General features: G+C 35.9%; 1 protein-coding gene across 1 annotated transcript in view; it reads left to right on the forward strand.

Moving 5' to 3' along the window:
* Nucleotides 1–22,615, forward strand: part of unc5cb (unc-5 netrin receptor Cb) — a 218,704-nt gene that overhangs the window by 133,746 nt on the left and 62,343 nt on the right. The window contains exon 4 of the mRNA XM_079860665.1: nt 1,647–1,750. Within this exon, the coding sequence (XP_079716791.1) occupies nt 1,647–1,750 (104 nt within the window). The remainder of the gene's footprint in view (nt 1–1,646; nt 1,751–22,615) is intronic.

Raw genomic sequence — 22,615 nt, forward strand, 5'->3', positions numbered from 1 at the left:
TGTGCCGCCACACGGTCCTCGTCCCAATGCTTTATTCACGCTGGAAGTCAAATATGTACCCAGGAAAGCATGAGGATAGCGAGGAGCGAATGCTGAATGAAAACACACACATCTGTATTCCAGCAGCAGCTTCCACTGGACTCACAGAAGCTGAGAGGAGATGTTTGAGGGAAAGATGGGCAGAACTGTTAAATATTACATCCTAGGATCAGCATCTAATGCCACGGTTGGAGAATAGACCCGTGTGGGACGGTAGAAATGAGTTGAAACTTTACTGATTACTAATAGGGCTCATTTTGGTTTGGATGCGGCGTGTGCACTAAATACTAGCATTTACCTTTTCTATTCAATACTATTTGACATGCAACAACAGGTGTGTGTAACTATTTGACAACTCTTAAAGTGACAGCAGCCTAATGATCTTTGGATAAAAGCGTCTGGTAAATGATTAAATGTAAATGTGTGTGTCCAACCCTTTTAGGTTGCTGAGTGTCTTTGCGATTTTACAACAGCTTCAAAGGTCACTCACACAATCATATTCATAATGCAAGAGTTTTATTTTAACTCTGTTGTCAAAGTGAAGCTGCTCCTGCACTGATGCCAAACTCATTCATTTGATGCAACGCTTGCTTTCTGCCCATTCCAAAGAAAAGTATTTAAGTCACTAGATTTTTTAGTCCCCCTGTAGTCAGGTGTTTGATCCCTTAAAACTCATCTTTGATCACTGAAATTACATATTTAAAAGTTTTTTACTTGGAAAAATGTTTCTTCGTGCCTTAAAATATCTTGAATGTAACTCGACACCCTTGGCAGTTCTATGAATATGCAAATGAGCCCCGCCTCCACTCACTCACTCAGCTCAGAGATCCACTGGTTGACGATCACACGTTGATCTGATTGGTTACAAGGTAGTTTGTGACGTCAGAAACACCAGCGATTTCAAAGCGTGTTTTTGAGACTGTCTTTGGTTCACTGCAGTTTTAAGGAGGAAATACTCAGCAATGCTGTCGACTTATGAACTTACACATGGTTTGTCTTAAACACAGGGGGATTTACAAAGTGATTACTGTATGTAATAAAAACATTTTGCGTTTTAATTTTCAGAAAAACTATTTGTGTATTTGTTAGATTTTGCACATATTGACCCCACATAGAACCATGTGAGATTTAAGAATTTCTATTTTCAACTATTTTTGAGTTTTATTTTAAACAATTCCATTTTGCAGCAATGTTTATTTCAAGTAAAAAGATAATAATTTGTACAGTACTAAAAAGGTTATAACATCTTTATCAAAAACGAATTGACATCGAAATGTAAATTTTGTATTTTTTTAAATTTTAAAAGATTTTTATTCTTTTTTTTTTAATCTGACTCCAATTTTTACTCAAATCATCATAGAGTGATTTCTGAAGGATCATGTGACACTGAAGACTGGAGTAATGATGCTGAAAATTCAGCTTTGATCACAGGAATAAATTACACTTTACTATATATTCACATAGAAAACAGATGATTTACATTGCAATAATATTTAACTATTTTGAATCAAATAAATGCATAATTTTAAACTTTTGAACAATACTGTGGTTTCCTGGATGATGTGCTCGGTCGTCTGCATTCACACGATTCTGTGCTTCTTTTGCAGATCTCAGGAAAACCTTTGACCAGGAGCCTCTGGGAAAGGAAGTGCTTCTCGAACAGGAAGTGCTTCTCCAGTGCCGCCCGCCTGAAGGAGTTCCTGCTGCTGAGGTACGGGTTTATTCTTCCCCACACATAGACGCCCCTTCACTCTCTTCCATTGGTGAAAAGTAGGGATGTGACGGTGAGGATATTTTCCCACCGGTTAATCCACGTGTAACGTGGGGGGTTTTAAATAATTTGAAGGCGAGAGTAAAATGTGCACGTCTGTACGGGCATTCATAATGATGCGGAGCAGAGCGAAAAACGAAAAACAGTTATGGACATGTAGAAATTAAAGCTGAAGCTCCAATCTCTTTCTGAAAATCCCCAAAAAAGTCTGTTGGTTCCTCAGTGATACTTCGTTTAGAGGAGCTGTCAATCACAGCTGTCAATCATGACGTCACATTCCCGTTTTTATAGCATCAAATGTGACCCTGGACCACAAAACCAGTCACATGGGTCCACTTTTTGAAATTGAGAGCTGAATAAATAAGCTTTCCATTGATGTGTGGTCTGTTAGGATAGGACAATATTTGGTCGAGATACAACTATTGAAAATCTGGAATCTGAGGATGCAAAAAAATCGAAACATTGAGAAAATCTCCTTTAAAGTTGTTCATTTATGTTGGCGATTGTGCTGCATTCACTCACAAAAATAAATGTTTTATATATTTACGGTAGGAAATGTACAAAATATCTTCATGGAACATGATCTTTACTTAATATCCTCATGATTTTTGGCATAAAAGAAAAATTTATAATTTTGACCCATACAATGTATTGTTGGCTATTGCCACAGATATACCCGTGCGACTCGAGACTGGTGACGTGATCCAGGGACATAAATAACGAACACTTAAACTTACATCAGCGTGATAAAAACGACCTAAAATGACTGAAAACATCTTCGGAAAAAATGTATTTGAAGTGTAATTTGATTGTTTAGTTTCCATCGCGTCCATTAGACTTCATGGTTTATGATCTACACTGGGACCAATACTGGGGGCGATCGAGACTCTCTGCTTCACTTTTCAGGACTTGATCTCCACACACCAGCACTCTCCTGATGAGTTTTATATCCAATTAGAGATTAACGTTTGTTACAGGGGCCAAAGCAAAGGTAAACTCCTGGCCGACTGATGTGTAGATAACTCAATCACCTCGACTAAATGTCAGACTTCGTTCAGAAACATTTACCTCAGCGGCCACCTGTTAATTCCTATTTAGCTACACGGGACATATTGATTCAGGCATCGATTTTAGCCGGAGTGGGCTGTCAGACAAACTCGTCCTAAAGTTTTAGCTAAACAGGATTAATAGATGGCAGCTGTAAAGGATTTTCTCAAAGCATCCAGTCTTTTCCCCTTTAAATCGTCCATCTTTACAATAACAAAGAGTAGGATGCAACAATTTGATGCAAATCCGCAAGCGAAACCTCCTCCAGGCAGGCTTAACAAACTCAATGGACAGATTTCGGAGGAGGAACGCCTCGGGCTGTTTTTCCCGCTCTTTTAATCATCTTAACACTTGTAATGTCGACCACCATTAACTTGAGACTATCTTTAGCTCGCTGAGGGCGTGGGCATGTTAAATAACACCCCGGATGTTTGCAGGAGGATGGGATGATGTGTTACGGATGCGCACGTGCTCGTTGTCAAAAGGGGAAATTGCAGGATTGCTGGGATATCGTAGGGAAGTGTGAGCGTTTGGTCGTGTGCAGATAAGAGCGTCTTTCATTCAGCGCCGCTGCTTTATAGACTCGGGTTTGGATGTTTTCTAAAGGCCATCAAATGCTTCTGAAAGATCACAGAATGAACATTTGGCTTGTTTGTGGCCACAGGGAAAGAGTTTATTTCCTGTTTGGGCTGGGAAAAAAGAAGTGAAACAGACGTATATGTGAGTTGTGAGTTATGAATGCACTCAGAAATTAGATGTATGGATACATATGGGGTTAAAAAGACCATTAATATTTAGTAATATCATCTGTTCAACTCTATCAGACGAGAACTGAATTGAGCTGAATAATGAAATTAACTTTGCAACATTTACAATTTACTCTATTGGACTGAATTAAATCATCATTGAACCAGGGTTAATATCGTAAACGTAAATCGTTCACTGAAATAAAGCTAAAATAAAATGAAATGTAAATATTAGTTGGAAAAAATTGAACTAGAAAATTAGAAATGTTGCCTTGGCAATAAACTGATATAAGTGTAAGTTGAAGCACTAAAATTATTAAGTGGAAATAAAAACTAAAACTGGAATAAAATTAAATTAAGTCTAAATAGCAATATTATAAATGGCAAAAACACACAATGGAATAACTTTAACATAAAACTAATGTTAAAACTAAAAGTAACATGAAAACTAGAAATATAAAAATAAAAGCTAATTCAAAATATTAATAACTGTAATAATGAGCTGAATAATGACACTATTGTCTTCGGTAGAGCTGCTTATTGCTGAATTGAATTTGTTTCATAATTGATGAATTTTGCAACGTATTGTCCTGTTTATTACGGCTATGAAACACTCTCTATTGTATAAAGCGCTTTACACTCTTAAAAATAAAGGTTTTCTTTCACAGCGATTCCAGAGAAGAACCATCATCAGTTCTTCAAAGAACCACGTTTTTAATAATCGAAAGAACCTTTTCAATGGAAAGATTCCACGAGTGTTCTTCACGGAACCATCGATGCCAATAAAGAGGCTTTATTTTTAAGAGTGTAGAAATAAATGTGACTTGACATGGATATATGATATTATCAGCCTTGTGAATGAATGTAAAGTGTGTGGTTGAGCATCACGTTTTTTTATCAGCTGGATCTGAAGTAAAAAGCTCTTTGAATGACCGTCTAGCGACGCTTAAGCAAACATGAGTGAGCATTCTGGGTCAGATCAGAGCGGTCTCTCCAGGGAGCGTGTTGATTGGCTGAGAGCGTTTCCTTTGATTCGGCTCTGAAAGGAGCCGCGCTTGACCTGGAAAAGCCCAGTTAAGCGAGCAGAAGTTCATTGCAGGTGGAAATGCTGACAGAACAAATGGGCCGCAATCAGAAGGGAGCCGTTTCCCATCAATTCCCCAAACTCAGGGAACGAGTTCTTCTTTTAAAGGAGCACGGGCCTGGATCAGCACAACAGCACACTTTGGCAGCGGAAAAGATCTCGCATTAAAAGCAATTTGTGTTGGGATAAACTGTACATCACAGATGGCGCCGCTTCGTTTCACTTGGCATATTTTGCTGAAGTTATTTTCCGTCTTCCGTCAATTGTTTGTGCCGTTATGTTTTTCAGCTCAAACATGATTAGATCTGAGCTGATGCCATCATATATCAATCTCTGTTCTTTCTCTTTCCATCTATCGCATCAACACTTGTATTGGTATTAGTGAGTGCATTCATATGATAATCTGCATCAAATTTCAATTCTTATTTTTTGTGAGTTTATATTTGTCTACATTGTAAAAAACACTTTACAATAAGGTTCATTTGTTAGCATGAACTAACACTGAACAATACTTCTACAGCATTTCTTAATCTTAAAGGGATAGTTCACTTTGAAATTAAATTTTGGTATGTTTTAGCTTACCTCAAGGACATCCAAGATGTAGGTGTCTTTGTTTCCGCAGTAGTTTCAATTTTGATATTTTTAGGTCAAACCGTTCTTGTCTGTCAGTCAGATAATGCAGGTCTGTGGTCACTGTCTCAAAGAGCATGCACAGAGTCCAAATTAAAACAATTCCCCATCGTCCAAATTAAACAATTCCCCATCGTAAGTACACATTGATGGCCTAAGACACGAAACGAGCGGTTTGTGTGAGAAAACGAACAGTATTTATATCGTTTTTACCTTTTGTACACACCCACGTCCAAGTGATCTGAGGGCGCGGGCGCTTCCAGCTGTGTGACGTGTGCGCAGACTGGTGCATAGATATATACACTAGATGTCGCCTCTTTGCAATGAACTGCCGTAGCCAAGGCGACATCTAGTGTATATATCTATGCACCAGTCTGCGCACACGTCACACAGCTGGAAGCGCCCGCGCCCTCAGATCACTTGGACGTGGGTGTGTTATAAGAGGTAAAAACTATATAAATACTGTTCGTTTTCTCACACAAACCGCTCGTTTCGTGTCTTAGGCCATCAGTGTGTACTTACGATGGGGAATTGTTTAATTTGGACGATGGGGAATTGTTTTAATTTGGACTCTGTGCATGCTCTTTGAGACAGTGACCACAGACCTGCATTATCTGACTGACAGACAAGAACGGTTTGACTTAAAAATATCAAAATTGAAACTACTGCGGAAATAAAGACACCTACATCTTGGATGCCCTTCAGGTAAGCTAAAACATACCAAAATTTAATTTCAAAGTGAACTATCCCTTTAAATCTCAGTATTTACTGATGAATTGTTAAGATTTGCCAACATTATTTTTTATTTTTTATTAACTAACATTAACTGCATTACATTTTTACAGCATTTATTAACCTTTGTTAAATGCATTAGCTAATGTCAACAAATCAAGAGTTGCTGAACATACAATTTCACTCTTTCTACTTCAAAATTGCATGTTTAATTCAGCCGTTTCTTTGTAATTAATTGTGAAATTGGTTGAAAATCTGAGTTTTTTCAGTGTACAAGCTAATCTCGGTCATGTCAGCATGTCTCTTTAGGGTTATAGACATGTCTCAGTGTGTCCGAATGTTGGTTCGCATCAAAGCTCTTCTCTGTCTCTCAGTGTTGTGCGGAGGAAGGATTCAGGCACGTAATGAGAAGAATAACAAGTCAGGAATGAAATTACATGGATCACACAATGCAATAAGAGCTCTTTCTCTCTTGGAGAGTGTAAATATGACGCTCACCGTGAGCCTCGGGTCCGCTGTTAATGACATAAAATAACCAACCGGCCTTCTGGGTAATTACATCCAGAGAGAGAGAGAGAGCGTACGTGCAAATAAAATAACACAATTCAATTTATTTCAGTCCATTTTGTGATTAAAAACCTGCTGAAGTATCAGTGTTTGAACAGTCGCTTCTGGAAGTGCAACTCATAATTCAGAGACGGCGATGGTGACGATAACATGACGGCGGTTCAGTGATGATGTTTGCTTCTGTAGAGAGACACAAGTGGGTTTATCTTTCTTCTCAGAGAAACTTTAATGGCTGAATTCCCAGTGAAGAACCACACTAGTACCATAATCCTGAGATGTGGAAATCTGGTGAAAACCACTCCCATGATGCATTGCAGATCCTTTTAGTCTTGTTCAATTCTATACACCTTCATTCAAAAGTTTGGGGTCTGGAGGATTTGCAATGTTTTTGAAAATGCATTTATTTGATCACAAATACAGTAAAAATAGTGAAATATTATTCTAATGTAAAACAGCTGTGAATATGAATAAAGTGTAATTTATTCCTGTGCAATTTTCAGCATCATTACTCCAGTCTTCAGTGTCACATGATCCTTCAGAAATCACTCTAATATGATGATCTGATGCTCAAGAAACATTTATGATTATTATCAATGTTGAAAATAGTTCATATATTTTTGTGGAAACCGGCATAAATTTTCTTTTTCAGGATTCTTTGATGAATAGAAAGTTCAGAAGAACAGCATTTATTTGAAATATAAATCTTTTGTGACATTATAAATTTACTGTCACTTTTGATCAATTTAATGTGAGCTATTCTGAATTAGAGCGTTAATTATTTCCAAAGAAATCGCCAAACCTTTGAACTATAGTATATATATATATATATATATATATATATATATGTATATTTTCTTTATGCTGTAAGTCAGTAGGCCTAGTTGTATATTGTACGATCATTCATGATTTGCATACATCATTCAAGAGATGAGAATGATTTTTTTTCTTCAGATCATTTTTTTCTTTTAACAACGTTGTGATTCATCTCAGATCTGGTTAGTTTGGCTCTTTATTGAAGAGTTTATTAAATCCCTGTGGACTGAATGAATGTTAAAAATGTTCTAGAGAAGTGGGCGGTCGCTGTCACACTCTCTTCAGGAGCGTCGTGAGCGGTGGGCTGTTATGGGAGGTGTGTGTGTTTGCTGCGTGAGGAGGGAGTGTGTGTGTGTGTGTGTGTGATAGAGTCAGTGTTCATCAGTCTCACCGCAGTGAACGTCAGGTGTGTGTTCGGCTCCACCACTGACAGCCAGACGACGCTCGCGCTTACCTCACCGCTAGAGTAAAGAAACACATCCATTACCCAGATTAACTGTGGAAACACAAACGTCACTGTCGCCTTCCTGTCTGTTTCTTTTGCTCAGGCCAGAGGCACAGATTTTAAAAATACGTTTATATTAGGGGTGTAACAATATATCACAATACAAAAATGCAATAATATGTATTGTGTATAATTCACCCTAAAGAAAATTTCTGTGTGAGGAAAAAATGTAAGTTTTCAGAGTTTTAGTGTCAGTACTGCATTTAACTACTATATATAATGTTGAATATAATGTATAATAATGCAATGGGGGAATATTTGTGGGTCCTGATAATGCCAAATGTCTGATGTTGCCAGTAAAAAGTGTCCTACATTATACATTATTTTAAATATATCTAGTCTAACAGAGATCAAGCATATTCATCTAAAGTAATAATTCTGTATTTTCAGCTTCAGAATCATGAATATTGTTATTCTGGTGTCTCTATTGTTCATTGGGTTTCAGCACCAAGTCCATCATATTCATTTACACACACAATGTAATATCAAATTTAGCATTTTAAACAACAAAACATTTTTTGTTAACCTTTTATCATATGTCTTGGGAGTATCGCAATAATATCGTATCGTGAGTTCAGTATCGTGATATGTATCGAATCGTGACATGAGAGAATTTTAACTTGCCCGATCGGACAAGTATCCTGATTAAAACGTAACTTGGGAATCACCAAAACGCGAGGATGATTCATTCATTCATTTAGTGTAAGTGCCGATTGATAGTGAATATTAATATAATGGACTGACGGTAACAAGGTTGTGTTGAAAGTTGAGGCTCTCACAGCCTCATGAGGAGAAATGGAAACAAATGAGTGCAGTTCACACACAGAAACTCAGTTAACACTGCGGTAAAAATGTGTTTTTATATTTATAAAACATGATACAGTTAAGCAACATCACATGACCAAGAGTGCTGAATACCATTACGGTTGAAAATGTGACACTGATTTCATACGACAGTTCAATAAAGTAAACATGTAATTAACATTAAGTCACTTACATTTTAGACGCAACATTGACTGTTTTCGTTTCAGCAGCGAAAATAGTTCCAAACCAAGAACCATAACGCATGTTTCATTACTGAATGATTCAGCTTTTTTAACGAATCAGTCGAGTCAAAGATTCAATGACTCATTCATAAACAACTGCCTCATTTTTGTACGAATCAGTCATTTGAACGAATCGTTTGAATGAATGACTCAATGACTCGCTCATTAAGACGATCACCTGCCGCCACCTACTGGTGGTTTAGTTTCGCGTTTAAAAGTATCATTCTTTCCAACGTTTCTTATTTGTATATTCAAAAAATATTTAAAACAACCTCATAACATTTCAGTGTAAATTATTTAATTTGATTGGTAACAGCCCTATAGTGTTTTTTAATTCTAATTTAATTTATTGATAACATTTAAGAATTTAAAATGAAAGATGAAGCATATTTAATAATAAAAACATGCCCTTTATAAAGGTAAACATATCATAAATATTCATATTTAAATATGTCAAAGCTGATGAGAATATTGCTTCAGAATAAATTAGACACAAAAAAATAATAATAATAATAATTCCAGACAAGCACATTTTTTACTCGGACAAGTGAATGACCAATTTGACAAGCACATGAAAAGGCTAAATATCGAGCCCTGTGTGTGTGTGTGTATATATTAGGGCTGGGTATTGACGCAAATTTCACAATTCGATTCGATTTCGATTCACAAGCTTGCATTTCGATTCGATTCGATTCAATATTGATTATTTTGGATATCAGGGACAATACATGGCAAATTTTCTCAAGGAAAACAAATCTCTTCACTAATGCTGTAAATTATGGGAGTCAGTTGTAGCCTATAGGCTTCATTCATTAGCCTACTATAATATTAAAGGTAAGAATTCACTGATTTGTGTACAAACACTTAAAATACACTTTTATTTATTTTTATAATAATAAAGTTATATGAAATATAAACATTTAAATGGTGGCTGTCATAAAAACCTGCCAGATTTATTCAAACATGCATTAAAAATTGAAGAATAATAATATAATATGGTGCATATATTTAACAAAATGCTCCTCTCTAGAGTAATTTTTTCTCGCTGACTGACGAGTTTATGGTCACTGGATATGGTTTTTCTGAGGTAAATGTGACGTTACATGACATTGTTTACAAGCTGATTTACTGACGTCTTTCCACGGTTGAAACACTGATTGAGCGACTCCATGTCACATGATACGGACTTTGATAAGTTGTTCTCTATCTTTTAACACACTTTCAGAAGCTCATTCATGTTCATCTCGCGCTGTAACTGGTGTTATTAAGGCGGAAGAGAGGATCATGTGCTTCTCGAGAGCTGAGCCAGAGCGATCTCACGCCACAGCGACAAAACGCTATTTATGTTTTTGAATTTCGTAAGAAAATGGACGTAATTTGAAATCTGAGACTTTGTTTCATATCAATAATAACAAAGCACAAAGATTATTGCGATTTATTGGATGGGATGCGCGCAACAATGATCCATTCATTCATTCATCAACTGAAAACAGGATGACTAATCGATTCTTGGGATTTAAGAATCGATATTGTTTCGTAAAAATGAGAATTGATTAAAATCGAGAAATCTATATTTTTTACCCAGACCTAGTATGTATATATATATATATATATATATATATATATATATATATATATATATATTAGAGGTGGGCATAGATTAATTTTTTTAATCTAGATTAAAATGGCTCATTTGAATTCTGACGAAGGCATTCAGAATATGTGTGCTACCCAAATAATGACTATAAAAGTAAGTCTTTGAGAACGGGTTTCTCAAGCCAGGTGGCGCATTAGACCAGGGGCTCATCTCCTGTTTCCACAATGCATCACAAACTGCTTGAGAAAGCTGTTCTACTCATAGACTGTAAAAGGTTACTACTGTACTGTTACCGTACGTAGGCAACATTAGGTAGGCCTATGTTATTATCAACTACTATAGGCTATCAATTAATAATAAAACCAATAATAAAACCATTTCAGAACAGGTTACACAGACCCTGCTAAACAACTGCTAAATGTTTTTTGTTTTTTTTAAAGGGTGTATGTAGTTTTGAGAACATATATTGTGCAAAACTGTAAGTATACAAGATAATTTTGCAGATAAATAAAATGTAAGTACACTAGCTGCAGAGACTTAAGTAGGTCTAATGTTTATTATGGCTTGAAGCTTATGAAACCCCAAATTTAAAGTTAGAATATTGTCTAACTGATGTCTTTCAGTTAAAAAGAAACACAACAACGATTCTTAAAATCGGGCGCAGACAGAGATTATGTGCTACACCACTAAGATATATTGGGAATAATACGCGCGCGCTGGTATTCAGTGATATCATGTTTCGTTTTGAATTTGAGGTGGTAGAACGGATTAGTCGTGTGTTAACTTACCGAACTGTGACCCCACACACTCTGTCTATAGTTTGCTGCTGCTCGTCGGACGGCTTAAATCCGAACCAAGTCCAAATAATGGATGTTGCACGGATCTTTTTCACCAGCTTTCACTTTCAGCCGTGTTTACTTAAGATGACGATTAATATGATGCGTTGCAGCCGGGTGTACCTCGCGGCCGCGGGTAGATTGCCTCATCATAGCTTGTGTAGTATAGAGTAGTTCCCAACCCAACTTTGAGAATAGATTAACGGCGATATTTTTTTTATCGTGCGATAAGAGTCTCGCGTTAACGCAGCGCGTTAACGCCGATAACGGCCCACCACTAATATATATATATGTTTATATGAATATGTATATGTAAACAAAAGTAAAGGCTTATTTTAGTAATATATAACAGCTTCTGTCGTTTTAGCAGTTTTCTCAGCCTGAGTCACGGGCCTTTACATGTCTAATAGTCCCATAGCGAAGCAGACGCTTGTATCTGTTCCTCTGTGTGTGTGTGTGTGTGTGTGTGTGTGTGTGTGTGTGTGTGTGTGTGTGTGTGTGTGTGTGAGAGTATGCAGTGATTCTTCCATTAATCGGGCAGACCTGCGCTATCTCTCGCTGCAGATGAAGTTCAGACTCAAAGCCACGAGCCGCTGTGTGATCCGCAGGGTTTGTCATCCGCTCCACACAAAAGGAAACACAATCTGATTATGCACCTGGATTAGGCTGTAATGTAATCTTCAATTGTCGTCCCGAGTCGCTCACACACTTGTTTGTTTTCTCGTCCACATTCGTTCTGTGTTCTCCTCCTCACGAGCAAACCATTGCATATTTAACCACGGCACGTTATACATCTAATTGTTTCAAGCTTTTCTTCTTTCCTTTGACACCGTTTCTGTCGCTGAAGGATTAGCAATAAATATATTCCCTGAAAATGGAGAATGATTGTAATTACAGGCCTGATAATCTGAGATTAGCGTCTGTGGCTTTGTGTTTCTGCATTATGAGCATGAGCCGTTCCCTCTCATCTGATTGACATTATGGCAATGATTGAAGAGACTCGAGTGGATGCTTTTCCTAAATGTGATCAAAAAATGCATGAGGGAAACACATTATTAAAATTAAAACTGTGATCGCATCTGAAAAGAGTTTGTGCTGATATTAGTCTAGAAGGAGAGTAATCCTGTAGTTCGTCTAGAGAGGCCAGTTGGACGGCGGCGACAGCAGAAGTTGTAAAGTTATAAACTCGGTTCTCGTCTGTTCTCGACAGATGAATCCTCAGCCTCTGTGACTCTCCTCGAACCCTCGCAAAGCCCGGATCTGGAGCGTGCCGATCGTGCCAAGCAAAGCAAACATGCTGAACATTTGTGTTGGCGCGCGTGACGAGTCGAGCTCTGGCTGGAGGAGTCTGCGATACTGCGCGCGGTTTGGAGAATAGCAGACCGGTTTGGTCATCCTAATGAATCACGAATCATGTGATGTGTGTTTCCATTCTCTGTGCGTTTGTAATGCACTAAATCATGTGCATGTTTGGAAACGGGGAAAATCACTTGTAATTTCACTTGTGTATCACTGATATGGCATTTGCTTAGTCGGGTGTCTGAGCTGGGAGATATAACTAACAATATTATTACATGTTTTCAGTCAGTGAAACCATCATTTATAATCAAGAGCTATCGTGTCCGAGTAGATTCACAACATTTCATGCAAGATGCAAAATAAATGTATTTATAATGATATTTAATTAGGTAATATTTATTTTACAATTTATTCTTATTGAAATTTATTTTTATAATAAATGTTACATGTACTACTATAATATATAAAATATTCAATATTCAGAATACATATTTAATATTTATTATAATATTTATGATATTTAATTATATAATATTTATTTTACAATTTATTCTTATTGATATTTTTTATATAATATGTATTATATACACTACTTTAATATTTAAAATATTCAATATTCACAATACATATATAATATTTATTTAATATATCACCCATTCTAGTGCAGCAATATATATATATATATATATACAACTCTAATTATTTATATAATGTTTAATAATATAATAATATATATTACATCCAATATTCATAGTATATTTATATATCGTCCAGTTTTAGTTCATAGTAATAAACTGGACCCACTTTGAGGAAGTTATTATAAATGTATAATATTTATTTATTTATTTAATCATATGTCAATATACAATTTATAACATCCATATTCACCGTATGTTTATTGTTTATTTAATATATCGCTCATCTCTAATTATTTATATAATGTTTAATAATATACATTAAATCTAATATTCATAGTATATTTAGTAGTTATTTATTATATCGTCCAGTTTTAGTTTATAGTAAAAACAGGACCCACTTTGAGGAAATTATTATAAATGTATAATGTAATATTTATTTATTTAATCACATGACAGTATTTCCAATATCCACAGTGTTTAATATTTATTTAATGCATGTTCCAGCTGTAGTTGAGGACCCGCTGTAAGGACGTCATTATTCGCTTCTTCTTCCCTCCTTCACTAGCGGGTCCTGCACACAAGCGGGTGACAGTCTTTTTCATGACCCTCTTTTTCTTGGCAAGCCCATAAAATGGCCTTAAATCAGTGTTGTGAAAGAGCTCTGTGTTTTCACTTCTTCTTTTCTTTTCTCTGGACTCTCGAAAGCACTTGTCAGTGCGCTCAGATAAAGCCGGGGTTCAGAGGTGACCGTGCGCCCGAGATCCGCTGAGTCGGTCGCCATGGCAACCGCGTTTTCATTCAGGCGGTCGCTGGGCAAGCCGGGGTCCTGCCGAGTCACATGGCGAAGGCCCACGGTGCTTAGAGAAAAGACTCGTCCAGGGAGATGCGAGCGGATTTGAAACTATCTTCAGCGGAGCCGCTGGGGTCCTCCTCTATTGTGCTTCACTTCTACTGGCGTTTAAAGAGACTAAAGAGAAGAAAACACTGCCGTCAGTGTCTCAGCGGCGATCGGGTCCGAACCCCGGCACTGGCTCTCTCCTGAGGAACTGCAAGGAGGTGTTTAGCAGAATCTTCATGTTGTTCCTTTCAGTTTCTTTAATGCCATTGATGGTTTAACATCCATGAAATCTACAAAAGAGGTTCTTTATAATGTAAAAAGTTTCTTTAAATTATTAAAATGTTCTAAGAAACATTAAGGGGAAAAATGGTTCTTTTAAGAACTGATCACTGAAAGGTTATTTAGGGAACCAAAAATGGTTCTTCTATGGCAGCACTGGAACATATATATATATATATATATATATATATATATATATATATATATATATATATATATATATATATATATATATAAATTCCAAACCCGCCAATGGCCGGTGACTTAAGAAAATTTACCAGCCATAAATATTTTTTACCGCCCATGAATGTAATGACACCAAAATTTTAGATTACAGTGAAAATTCACAATTCTCTCTTCCAATTTTGATACCAAAGCTAAAACTACTTGCCTTATATAAAGTTAAACATAATTAAAAACAAGTAAACAGTATAGTAAAATAAAAGCAAATAATCAAATTACAAGCAAAAGCACAAAAAAATACAATATATCAAATATATAAATGCAATAAACAGTGATTTTCAGGTTTTTTAGATTGGCCTGACAGTAGTTTTCAGGTGCAGAAATGTAATAAAGTAAGCACATGTAAAATAGCACTGCATATTCTTCACTGTATAAATTATAACATCCTTATTAATTAATCCTTATTAAAGTTACTAAAGTTATTCAGTCGAGAGCAGTGAGTGATTTTTTTCCTTTGTTTGATTAACATTAAAAACAGACATCAGGAATATTAGGCTGCTGTCACTTTAAGAGCGAATGCACCGATCTAATATACTGATACTGATACACATCATGCGCTTACTCTCTCAACGGTTTACGTTCACTTAAAACATAACCGACTGTTTACTAGCATACGCACTTTGAATTCTGATATTGACATGAATTTGTTTGAATTTGTATACAGTACCAGTCAAAAGTTTGGAAACATTACTGTTTTTAATGTTTTTGAAAGAAGTCTCTTATGCTCATCAAGCCTGCAGTTAAAAAAAAAAAAAAAAAACAGTAATATTATGAAATATTATTGCAATTTAAAATAATGGTTCTCTTTTTTAATATACTTTAAAATGTAATTTATTTTTGTGATGCAAAGCTGAATTTTCATCAGCAAGTACTCCAGTCTTTGGTGTCTTATGATCCTTCAGAAATCATTCTAATATGATGATTTATGATCAATGTTGGAAACAGTTGTGCTGCTTAATATTTTTTTTATAACCTGAGATACTTTTTTCAGGATTATTTGATGAATAAAAAGTTAAAAAGAACTGTATTTATTTAGAATAGAAATCTTTTGTAACAATATACACTACCGTTCAAAAGTTTGTGAACAATAACTTTTTTTTTTTTTAAGAAATTAGTAGTTTAATTCAACAAGGATGCGTTAAATTGATAAAAGGTGATGGTAACGATTTATATTGTTAGAAATGTTTTTAGTTTGAATAAATGCTGTTTTTATGAATAAATGCTGTTTTACTCATCAATGAATCCTGAAAAAAGTATTCCAAAAAAATATATTAAACAGCACAACTGTTTCCATCATTGATAATAACTGAGTATCAAATCATCATATTAGAATGATTTCTGAAGGATCATAAGACACCAAAGACTGGAGTACTTGCTGATGAAAATTCAGCTTTGCATCACAAAAATAAATTACATTTTAAAATATATTAAAAAAGAGAACCATTATTTTAAATTGTAATAATATTTCATAATAATAATAATGTAATAATATTTCAAAACAGACTTCTTTCAAAAACATTAAAAATAGTAATGTTTCCAAACTTTTGACTGGTACTGTATGTGTGAATATATATATATATATATTGTGACCCTGGCCCACAAAACCAGTCACATGGGTCAGTTTTTTTAAACTGAGATTTATACTTTTTTGTTAGGATAGGACAGTATTTGGCTGAGATACAACTATTGTAAATCTGGAATCTGAGGGTGCAAAAAAAATCTAAACATTGAGAAAATCTCCTTTAAAGTTGTTCATGTTCATGATTGTGCTGCATTCACTCACAAAAATAAATGTTTTATATATTTACGGTAGGAAATTTACAAAATATCTTCATGGAACATGATCTTTACTTAATATCCTCATGATTTTTGGCATAAAAGAAAAATCTATAATTTTGACCCATACAGTGTATTGTTGGCTATTGCCACAGATATACTCATGCGACTTGAGACTGGTGACGTGATCCAGGGTCACACACATTGTCTGCTTGTTTGCAATGCGAGGGTTAATAAAGAACTGGTTCGTTGAATAATACAGTGTTTTCTTTACTGAAGAAACACTAAAGGCACATGTTTTATGTATTTGATGAGCAGAGAAGAGCATCTTAGTCTAGCATTTGTCATCGAGTTATGTCCAATACTGTCTCTTTTATTTTATTTCTATTTTTTATTGCAGGAATGCATACATAAATTTTACAAAATACACGTCGACCACAAAAAAACAAAGCAAAAACGAAAACAAAACCCAGATAAACAACAATATAAGAATAGACGGGAAAAAAGGTAAAAAAAAGAAAAGAATGTCCTTATATTTTTAAATGTATGTCTTCTGGGGGTGTTGAGTAAAGGTATTCAGTAATTTAAAATCTTTTACCCTTTCTCTCGCCCCCCCGCTCTCCTATACTGTCTTAAATAGCCTGTGTGACGCACTTTATCTTTAATAACACAAAGGGTTTTTGCCAGATGACAGAAAAAACTGAGCGCCCACATATAGTTCCAGTAAACTTTATAACTTTATAATGCAAGTTTCACATTTGTCTTGTAAGTGTTGGTCGTGTGCTGAAGAAGGCTGTGTGTGGGCGAGTCGAAACACGTCTGCGGTCGTTTCATTTAATTTAATTTAAGCGTCTCCAGAGAGACCGAACAGAACGCAGAGACCGAGATGCATGCGGTCCGTGACCTTTGACCATGGGCATAAACAAACCCATCAGTCAGAGAGCAAAAGAGAATGTTATTGCTCAGATAATTTGATGAGAAAAGTTTGAGCTCACAGTGAGACTTTTGTACAGGGTCCACACGGATCCTTAAAAAGTCTTAAAAGGTCTTAAATTAGATTTTTTAAATTTAAGGCCATAAAAGGTCTTAAAAATATAGATATATTTTTTTAAATGTCTTATTTTTACTTATGAAAGGTCTTAAATTTTAGATGACACTTTGACTTAGACTTATCTAAATGCAGGGCTCCAGACTAACTTTTCCACTGGTTGCACTGGTGCTACCAACTTTCTCAGTTGGTCGCACCAGCACATGATTTGGTCGCACCAAATTGTTTTTTTTTTACAACATGGAATTAATCAATGCATGCTGATGAATAGTTGTCCTTATTTGCGAACCCTAGTTTTGCACTGATGTAAAAAGACTGACAGTGAGACACGACCTCATGTTGGCAAAATGTTTTAATCTTTTAAATGAAAACCATTCAAAATAACTACCAAAAAAACACCACGTATGTTTTTTAATGTATTTTATTTAGTACTGTCAATCGATTAAAACAATTAACTAGCCTATTCGCGATTAATCACACTTAACATTAAAGGTTTTAATATATTTTTATATTGTAATAATTTCACATTTAATCTCCAAATTAATGTGAAATAACATAAAGTATATTTTAAATATTTGATCTATTAGGTAGGAAATATACATAAATTGAATAAAGTTACACCTCTCAGACTTCACTGTAATTTTCTCTGACGTTTTTCTTTGATTTGATTTTTTTACATTAATGTATCACAGAAGCGGGTTTATTAGGCTGCTGTCGCTTTAAGATCTGATGCACACAATGCGGATCTGGATCTGACAAGCATCCGATGTTGTCAACTCTTTGCGGTCATTTAACACTTTTTAACTAATTTAATACTGTGCTTACGAGGATACTCGACAAACTGAACATTTTGGCATACTTTTGTGTGTTTTTGTCCGTTCAAGCGTGAAAGAGAAGCGGCTGCGCGCTGTCTGAAGCGGCATTCTGAGCGCATGAGTCCTGTGTGTGTGTGTGTGTGTGTGTGTGTTGCGTGTATCACACAGAGAGGAGATATAAAGACAGCGCGCCGCCAGTACAGATTTAAATTCTTATTTTTTTGCGTTTTATCACGCTTGAATTGCTTATTAGCACTTGAATGAATGATAGCGTGATAAAATACTATAGAGCAGCCAATGGATGAAAGAAAAAATCTGAAGCTGCATTAATTGCGTTAAATATTTTTAACGCGTTTAACTGAAATAATTAATCGCATGCGTTAACGTGTTCATTTTGACAGCCCTAATTTTTGTATAATAAAACATAAACATAAAATGTATTTGTTATACTCCTTTGCTCACTTGGTCCCTCCCTCTCCGCACCTGTGCCCTCGTCATCAGTTGTGTGTGAGGCTGTATGCTGGCTCGTTGGCTTGTAATTCCTGAATTACTAATTCGCGCGTTTCACCATCAGTGTGCAATGCGCGTGATGTACGTTCTTTAATAAATAAACTGCAAGTGTCTTGCGGAAGAACATTGTAGCCGGAGCTCCTTCTCTCCGTTAATGTCTATGGCGAGCCGCGAGTCACGCACTGGGCAACTCCGCAGCCGAGCCGACCCCGGGATAAAATAGTCAGAATATAAACACTTATTATAGGCGTACCGTAGTGATTCAGGATAAGTCAAAAACACGGTTTGGAAAATAGATTCATGATGTACTGATACAACGGCGTTCTGTTGCGCATGCGTGAATTTAACTGAGTTGTACATGACCATGCACTCGCACAAATGCGACCACATAAAATTTTAACTCGCACATTCTCAAAAAATGGTCGCATATGCGACCATTTTGGTCGCAGTCTGGAACCCTGAAATGCTTTTGAAATTAAAACTATCTAATTAGCATAGGCCTACGTATTATTTTTTTAATTCTATCTTGGTGGATTTGCTTGTTCACGTGACAATTCGCGTCACTTCCGGCAGTATATTAGCCTACGTCTGTCTCCCGCACGCGAGAGGAGAGAAGAAAACGAGTAAATGTCAGTTCAGTTGTAAGTTCACTCTTTATGTGCTTAGGAGTGTGCGATATTGTCTATGAACTATGATGATATTATAATCATTGTTTTAACTATGTACGAGGCACTGACATCGCGTTTGTCTCTCATGCTTGCTTTCTCTGCGTGATGTGTCAGTGCAGTTATAACGTTAGATGTCCCCAAATGAGTTTTTGTCTTATATTTATATCATATTATGTTGCTATATTAGAATATCACATGAGCAAGAGTGCTGTTTTCCTGTGCACAATTGCAAATGTGCTATTTATTTTATACAACAGTTAAATTAACAATAAAGTTAACATTGTGAGTTACTTTTTGGACACAATATTGTCAATTTTCTCTTTATATCGCCGACGAGAATTTCATAATGAAGCCGTGGTCCAACAGACAGCGATGCTTTTTTTATTTTTTTGTTTTTTACTGAAATCCGCGTTTTGAACGAATCATTTTAACGATTCAATGAACAATCACTTGTTTTTCTGAATGAATCAGCCGTTTGAACGAATCGGTTGAATAAATGACTCCAACAACTCGCTTATTAAGACAGTGACTTGCTGCCACCTACTGGTGGTTTTAGTTTCATATTTAAAGTATCCTTTAAAACGTTAAAATTATAAATCATTTCATATTTAAATATCGAATAGCTTTATTTATGCAATTGTAAATGAAGTGTAAATATAGTAGGCTAATGCCAGTTTTGATGCCGCTTCTGTTGTCACCTCTGCACTGCAAGGGTGGATTTTAATTTAATGATTTATTTTGACATTGGTACTGTGTTATTCTAATATAATTTAATTTGAATGTTAGAATTTGACATAAAAGGTGATGCATACCTCTAAATACGTTTAGAAACAATGTCCATATATAGGTGACAATGCCCCTGGAAATCAATTTAAGGTGGCAAATATTGCCCCTTAATAAAAATGTTAATTTCGGTCACTACTGTGAACTGACCACTGCATAGAATATGAAAAATATGAATATCTTCGTGGGTCTGCTGTCAACAACAGGCCTAAACCAGCCAGGATACCAGTACAAAAACACAATCAGTAAAATATCATCTAATTATTATCAACAAAACTTAAAAAGACATATTTTTGTCAATATTGCGCACCCCTAATGCACGGTATTAATTTTGATTTCTTCAGGTCTTAAAAAGCCTTAAATTTGACTTTAAAAATTGTGCAGATACCCTGTTGTAAGCAGAGTTTTTTAATGACGTTGCTGTCTTGGAGAAACGGGTGAGACTTTAAAGACGTCATCGCTCCTGTGGGAAGGTGAATATTTTTCACACGTTTGTCTGCGACTCTTTAGTGCTTCACTATCTAATTAGCCTCAGTTTTAGGGTTTGTTATAGCGCATGTCTGAAGGGAGAATGAATGCATTCATTATAAACAAAATGCAATATTAATGAACCCACGACACAAACCCTGTGAAGATGCGTTTCCATGAGTTTATAAGCAGCTCACAGATGAAGATCACGTGGGTTTATCTCCCCGCTCGTGGATGTTTAAGTCTGTCTGTCATGTAAACTCAGATCGATTACCAGTAGAGATCACCTTGATTGAGACGTAGAAGAGAAACAGCCAGTCTGGAATGAGGTCAGAGCCGGTTTGAACCGGTTTAATGTCTAGTTTCTGCATCCGTTGGACAAACACTACTGTGCTTTCCGGCTGATTCTCAGCTATTAATATGTATTCATATTGATTTGGGACACATTTCCATATTTTTCTCTCTGCATATACGTTGTTTATGCCTCAGATTGATCGGATCCTTCATAACTTCTGTATTCTCCTTTGCTGTGTTGACTTGAGCGGATGAGATGTTGGGGTATTGATTTAACTTTATTGTCCTTAAAGCGGTGGTATAATGCCGTTTTCACAAGATGTAAAATAAGTCTCTGATGTCCCCAGAGTGTGTGTGTGAAGGTTTAGCTCAAAATACCCCACAGATATTTTTATATCGCATGTTAAAATTGTCACTTTTTGAGGGTGAGCAAAAACACACCTTTTGTGTCTGTTCCTTTAAATGCAAATGAGCTGCTGCTCCCGGCACAGGGGGCGGAGCTTCAACAGCTCGTGTCCTTTAACCTCACACACACATGCACTGAATATTTCAATGTTTATGTTCAAACCGGAGTCAGACAATGATGGAGAGACTCGAGAAGTGACAACATGTAGAAGCAACAGGACATTTCTGAATGGTTAGTTTATGAGTTTATGTGTAGTTATCTTCTAGTCATTAATTAGCATATTCTGTCATGATAATCTATAAATTGTGTTCCGGGGGCGGGGTTTATGCAAATTCTAGGGTTGGTGATGTCACTATCCCGGGAGGAATGTGGTGTAGTCTCTACCAGCCGTTTGTTGTAGTCCTTAAAAAGCGATTTCTTTAAAAGCAAATATCTCCCTTTGCTTTGAACTTTGAGCGCTGTAACTTTGTAGATGTTGTTTATGCTCATAAACATTACACACTAACTAAAGTTAGAAAAGTTAAATCATAATCAATCACCCCTTTTAAGGCGATTCTTTATGTAGACAGCAGTATACATACACATATAGCAACACAACACACACACAAAATAACACACATTTATAATAAATCATTTAAAATCGCAGCAGGAGTGAAGGACTTCTTATACGTGATGAACGTGATGTTTGCTCTTCTGAGAATCACACACAAGTCTCGGACTCGCAGTTGTCTCGCACTTTCTTTATTTCTGTGTTGCTCACAGCATTCAGGGTTCAGGACACGCCAGACAAATATTTGTGTTTTTGGTTTTTGTTTCAGTTATGCAGTTTAGTGTGTTTGTGGTCAGTTATGATAACATATGATGATTAATAGTGGATATAATGGCTGGTATTATTAATCTACACTACTGTTCTGAAATAAGTTTCTTATGCTCACCAATTGTGCATTTATTTGATCATAAATACAGTAAAACAGTGTAATATTATTCCAGTGTAAATCAGCTGTTCTGAATATCTAGTAAAGTGTAATTTATTCCTGTGATCAAAGCTGAATGTTCAGCATCATTACTCCAGTCTTCAGTGTCACATGATCCTTCAGAAATCACTCTAATATGATGATCTGATGATCAAGAAACATT

Source organism: Squalius cephalus (assembly GCF_949319135.1).
Source record: "Squalius cephalus genome assembly, chromosome: 24".
Lineage (NCBI taxonomy): Eukaryota > Metazoa > Chordata > Actinopteri > Cypriniformes > Leuciscidae > Squalius > Squalius cephalus.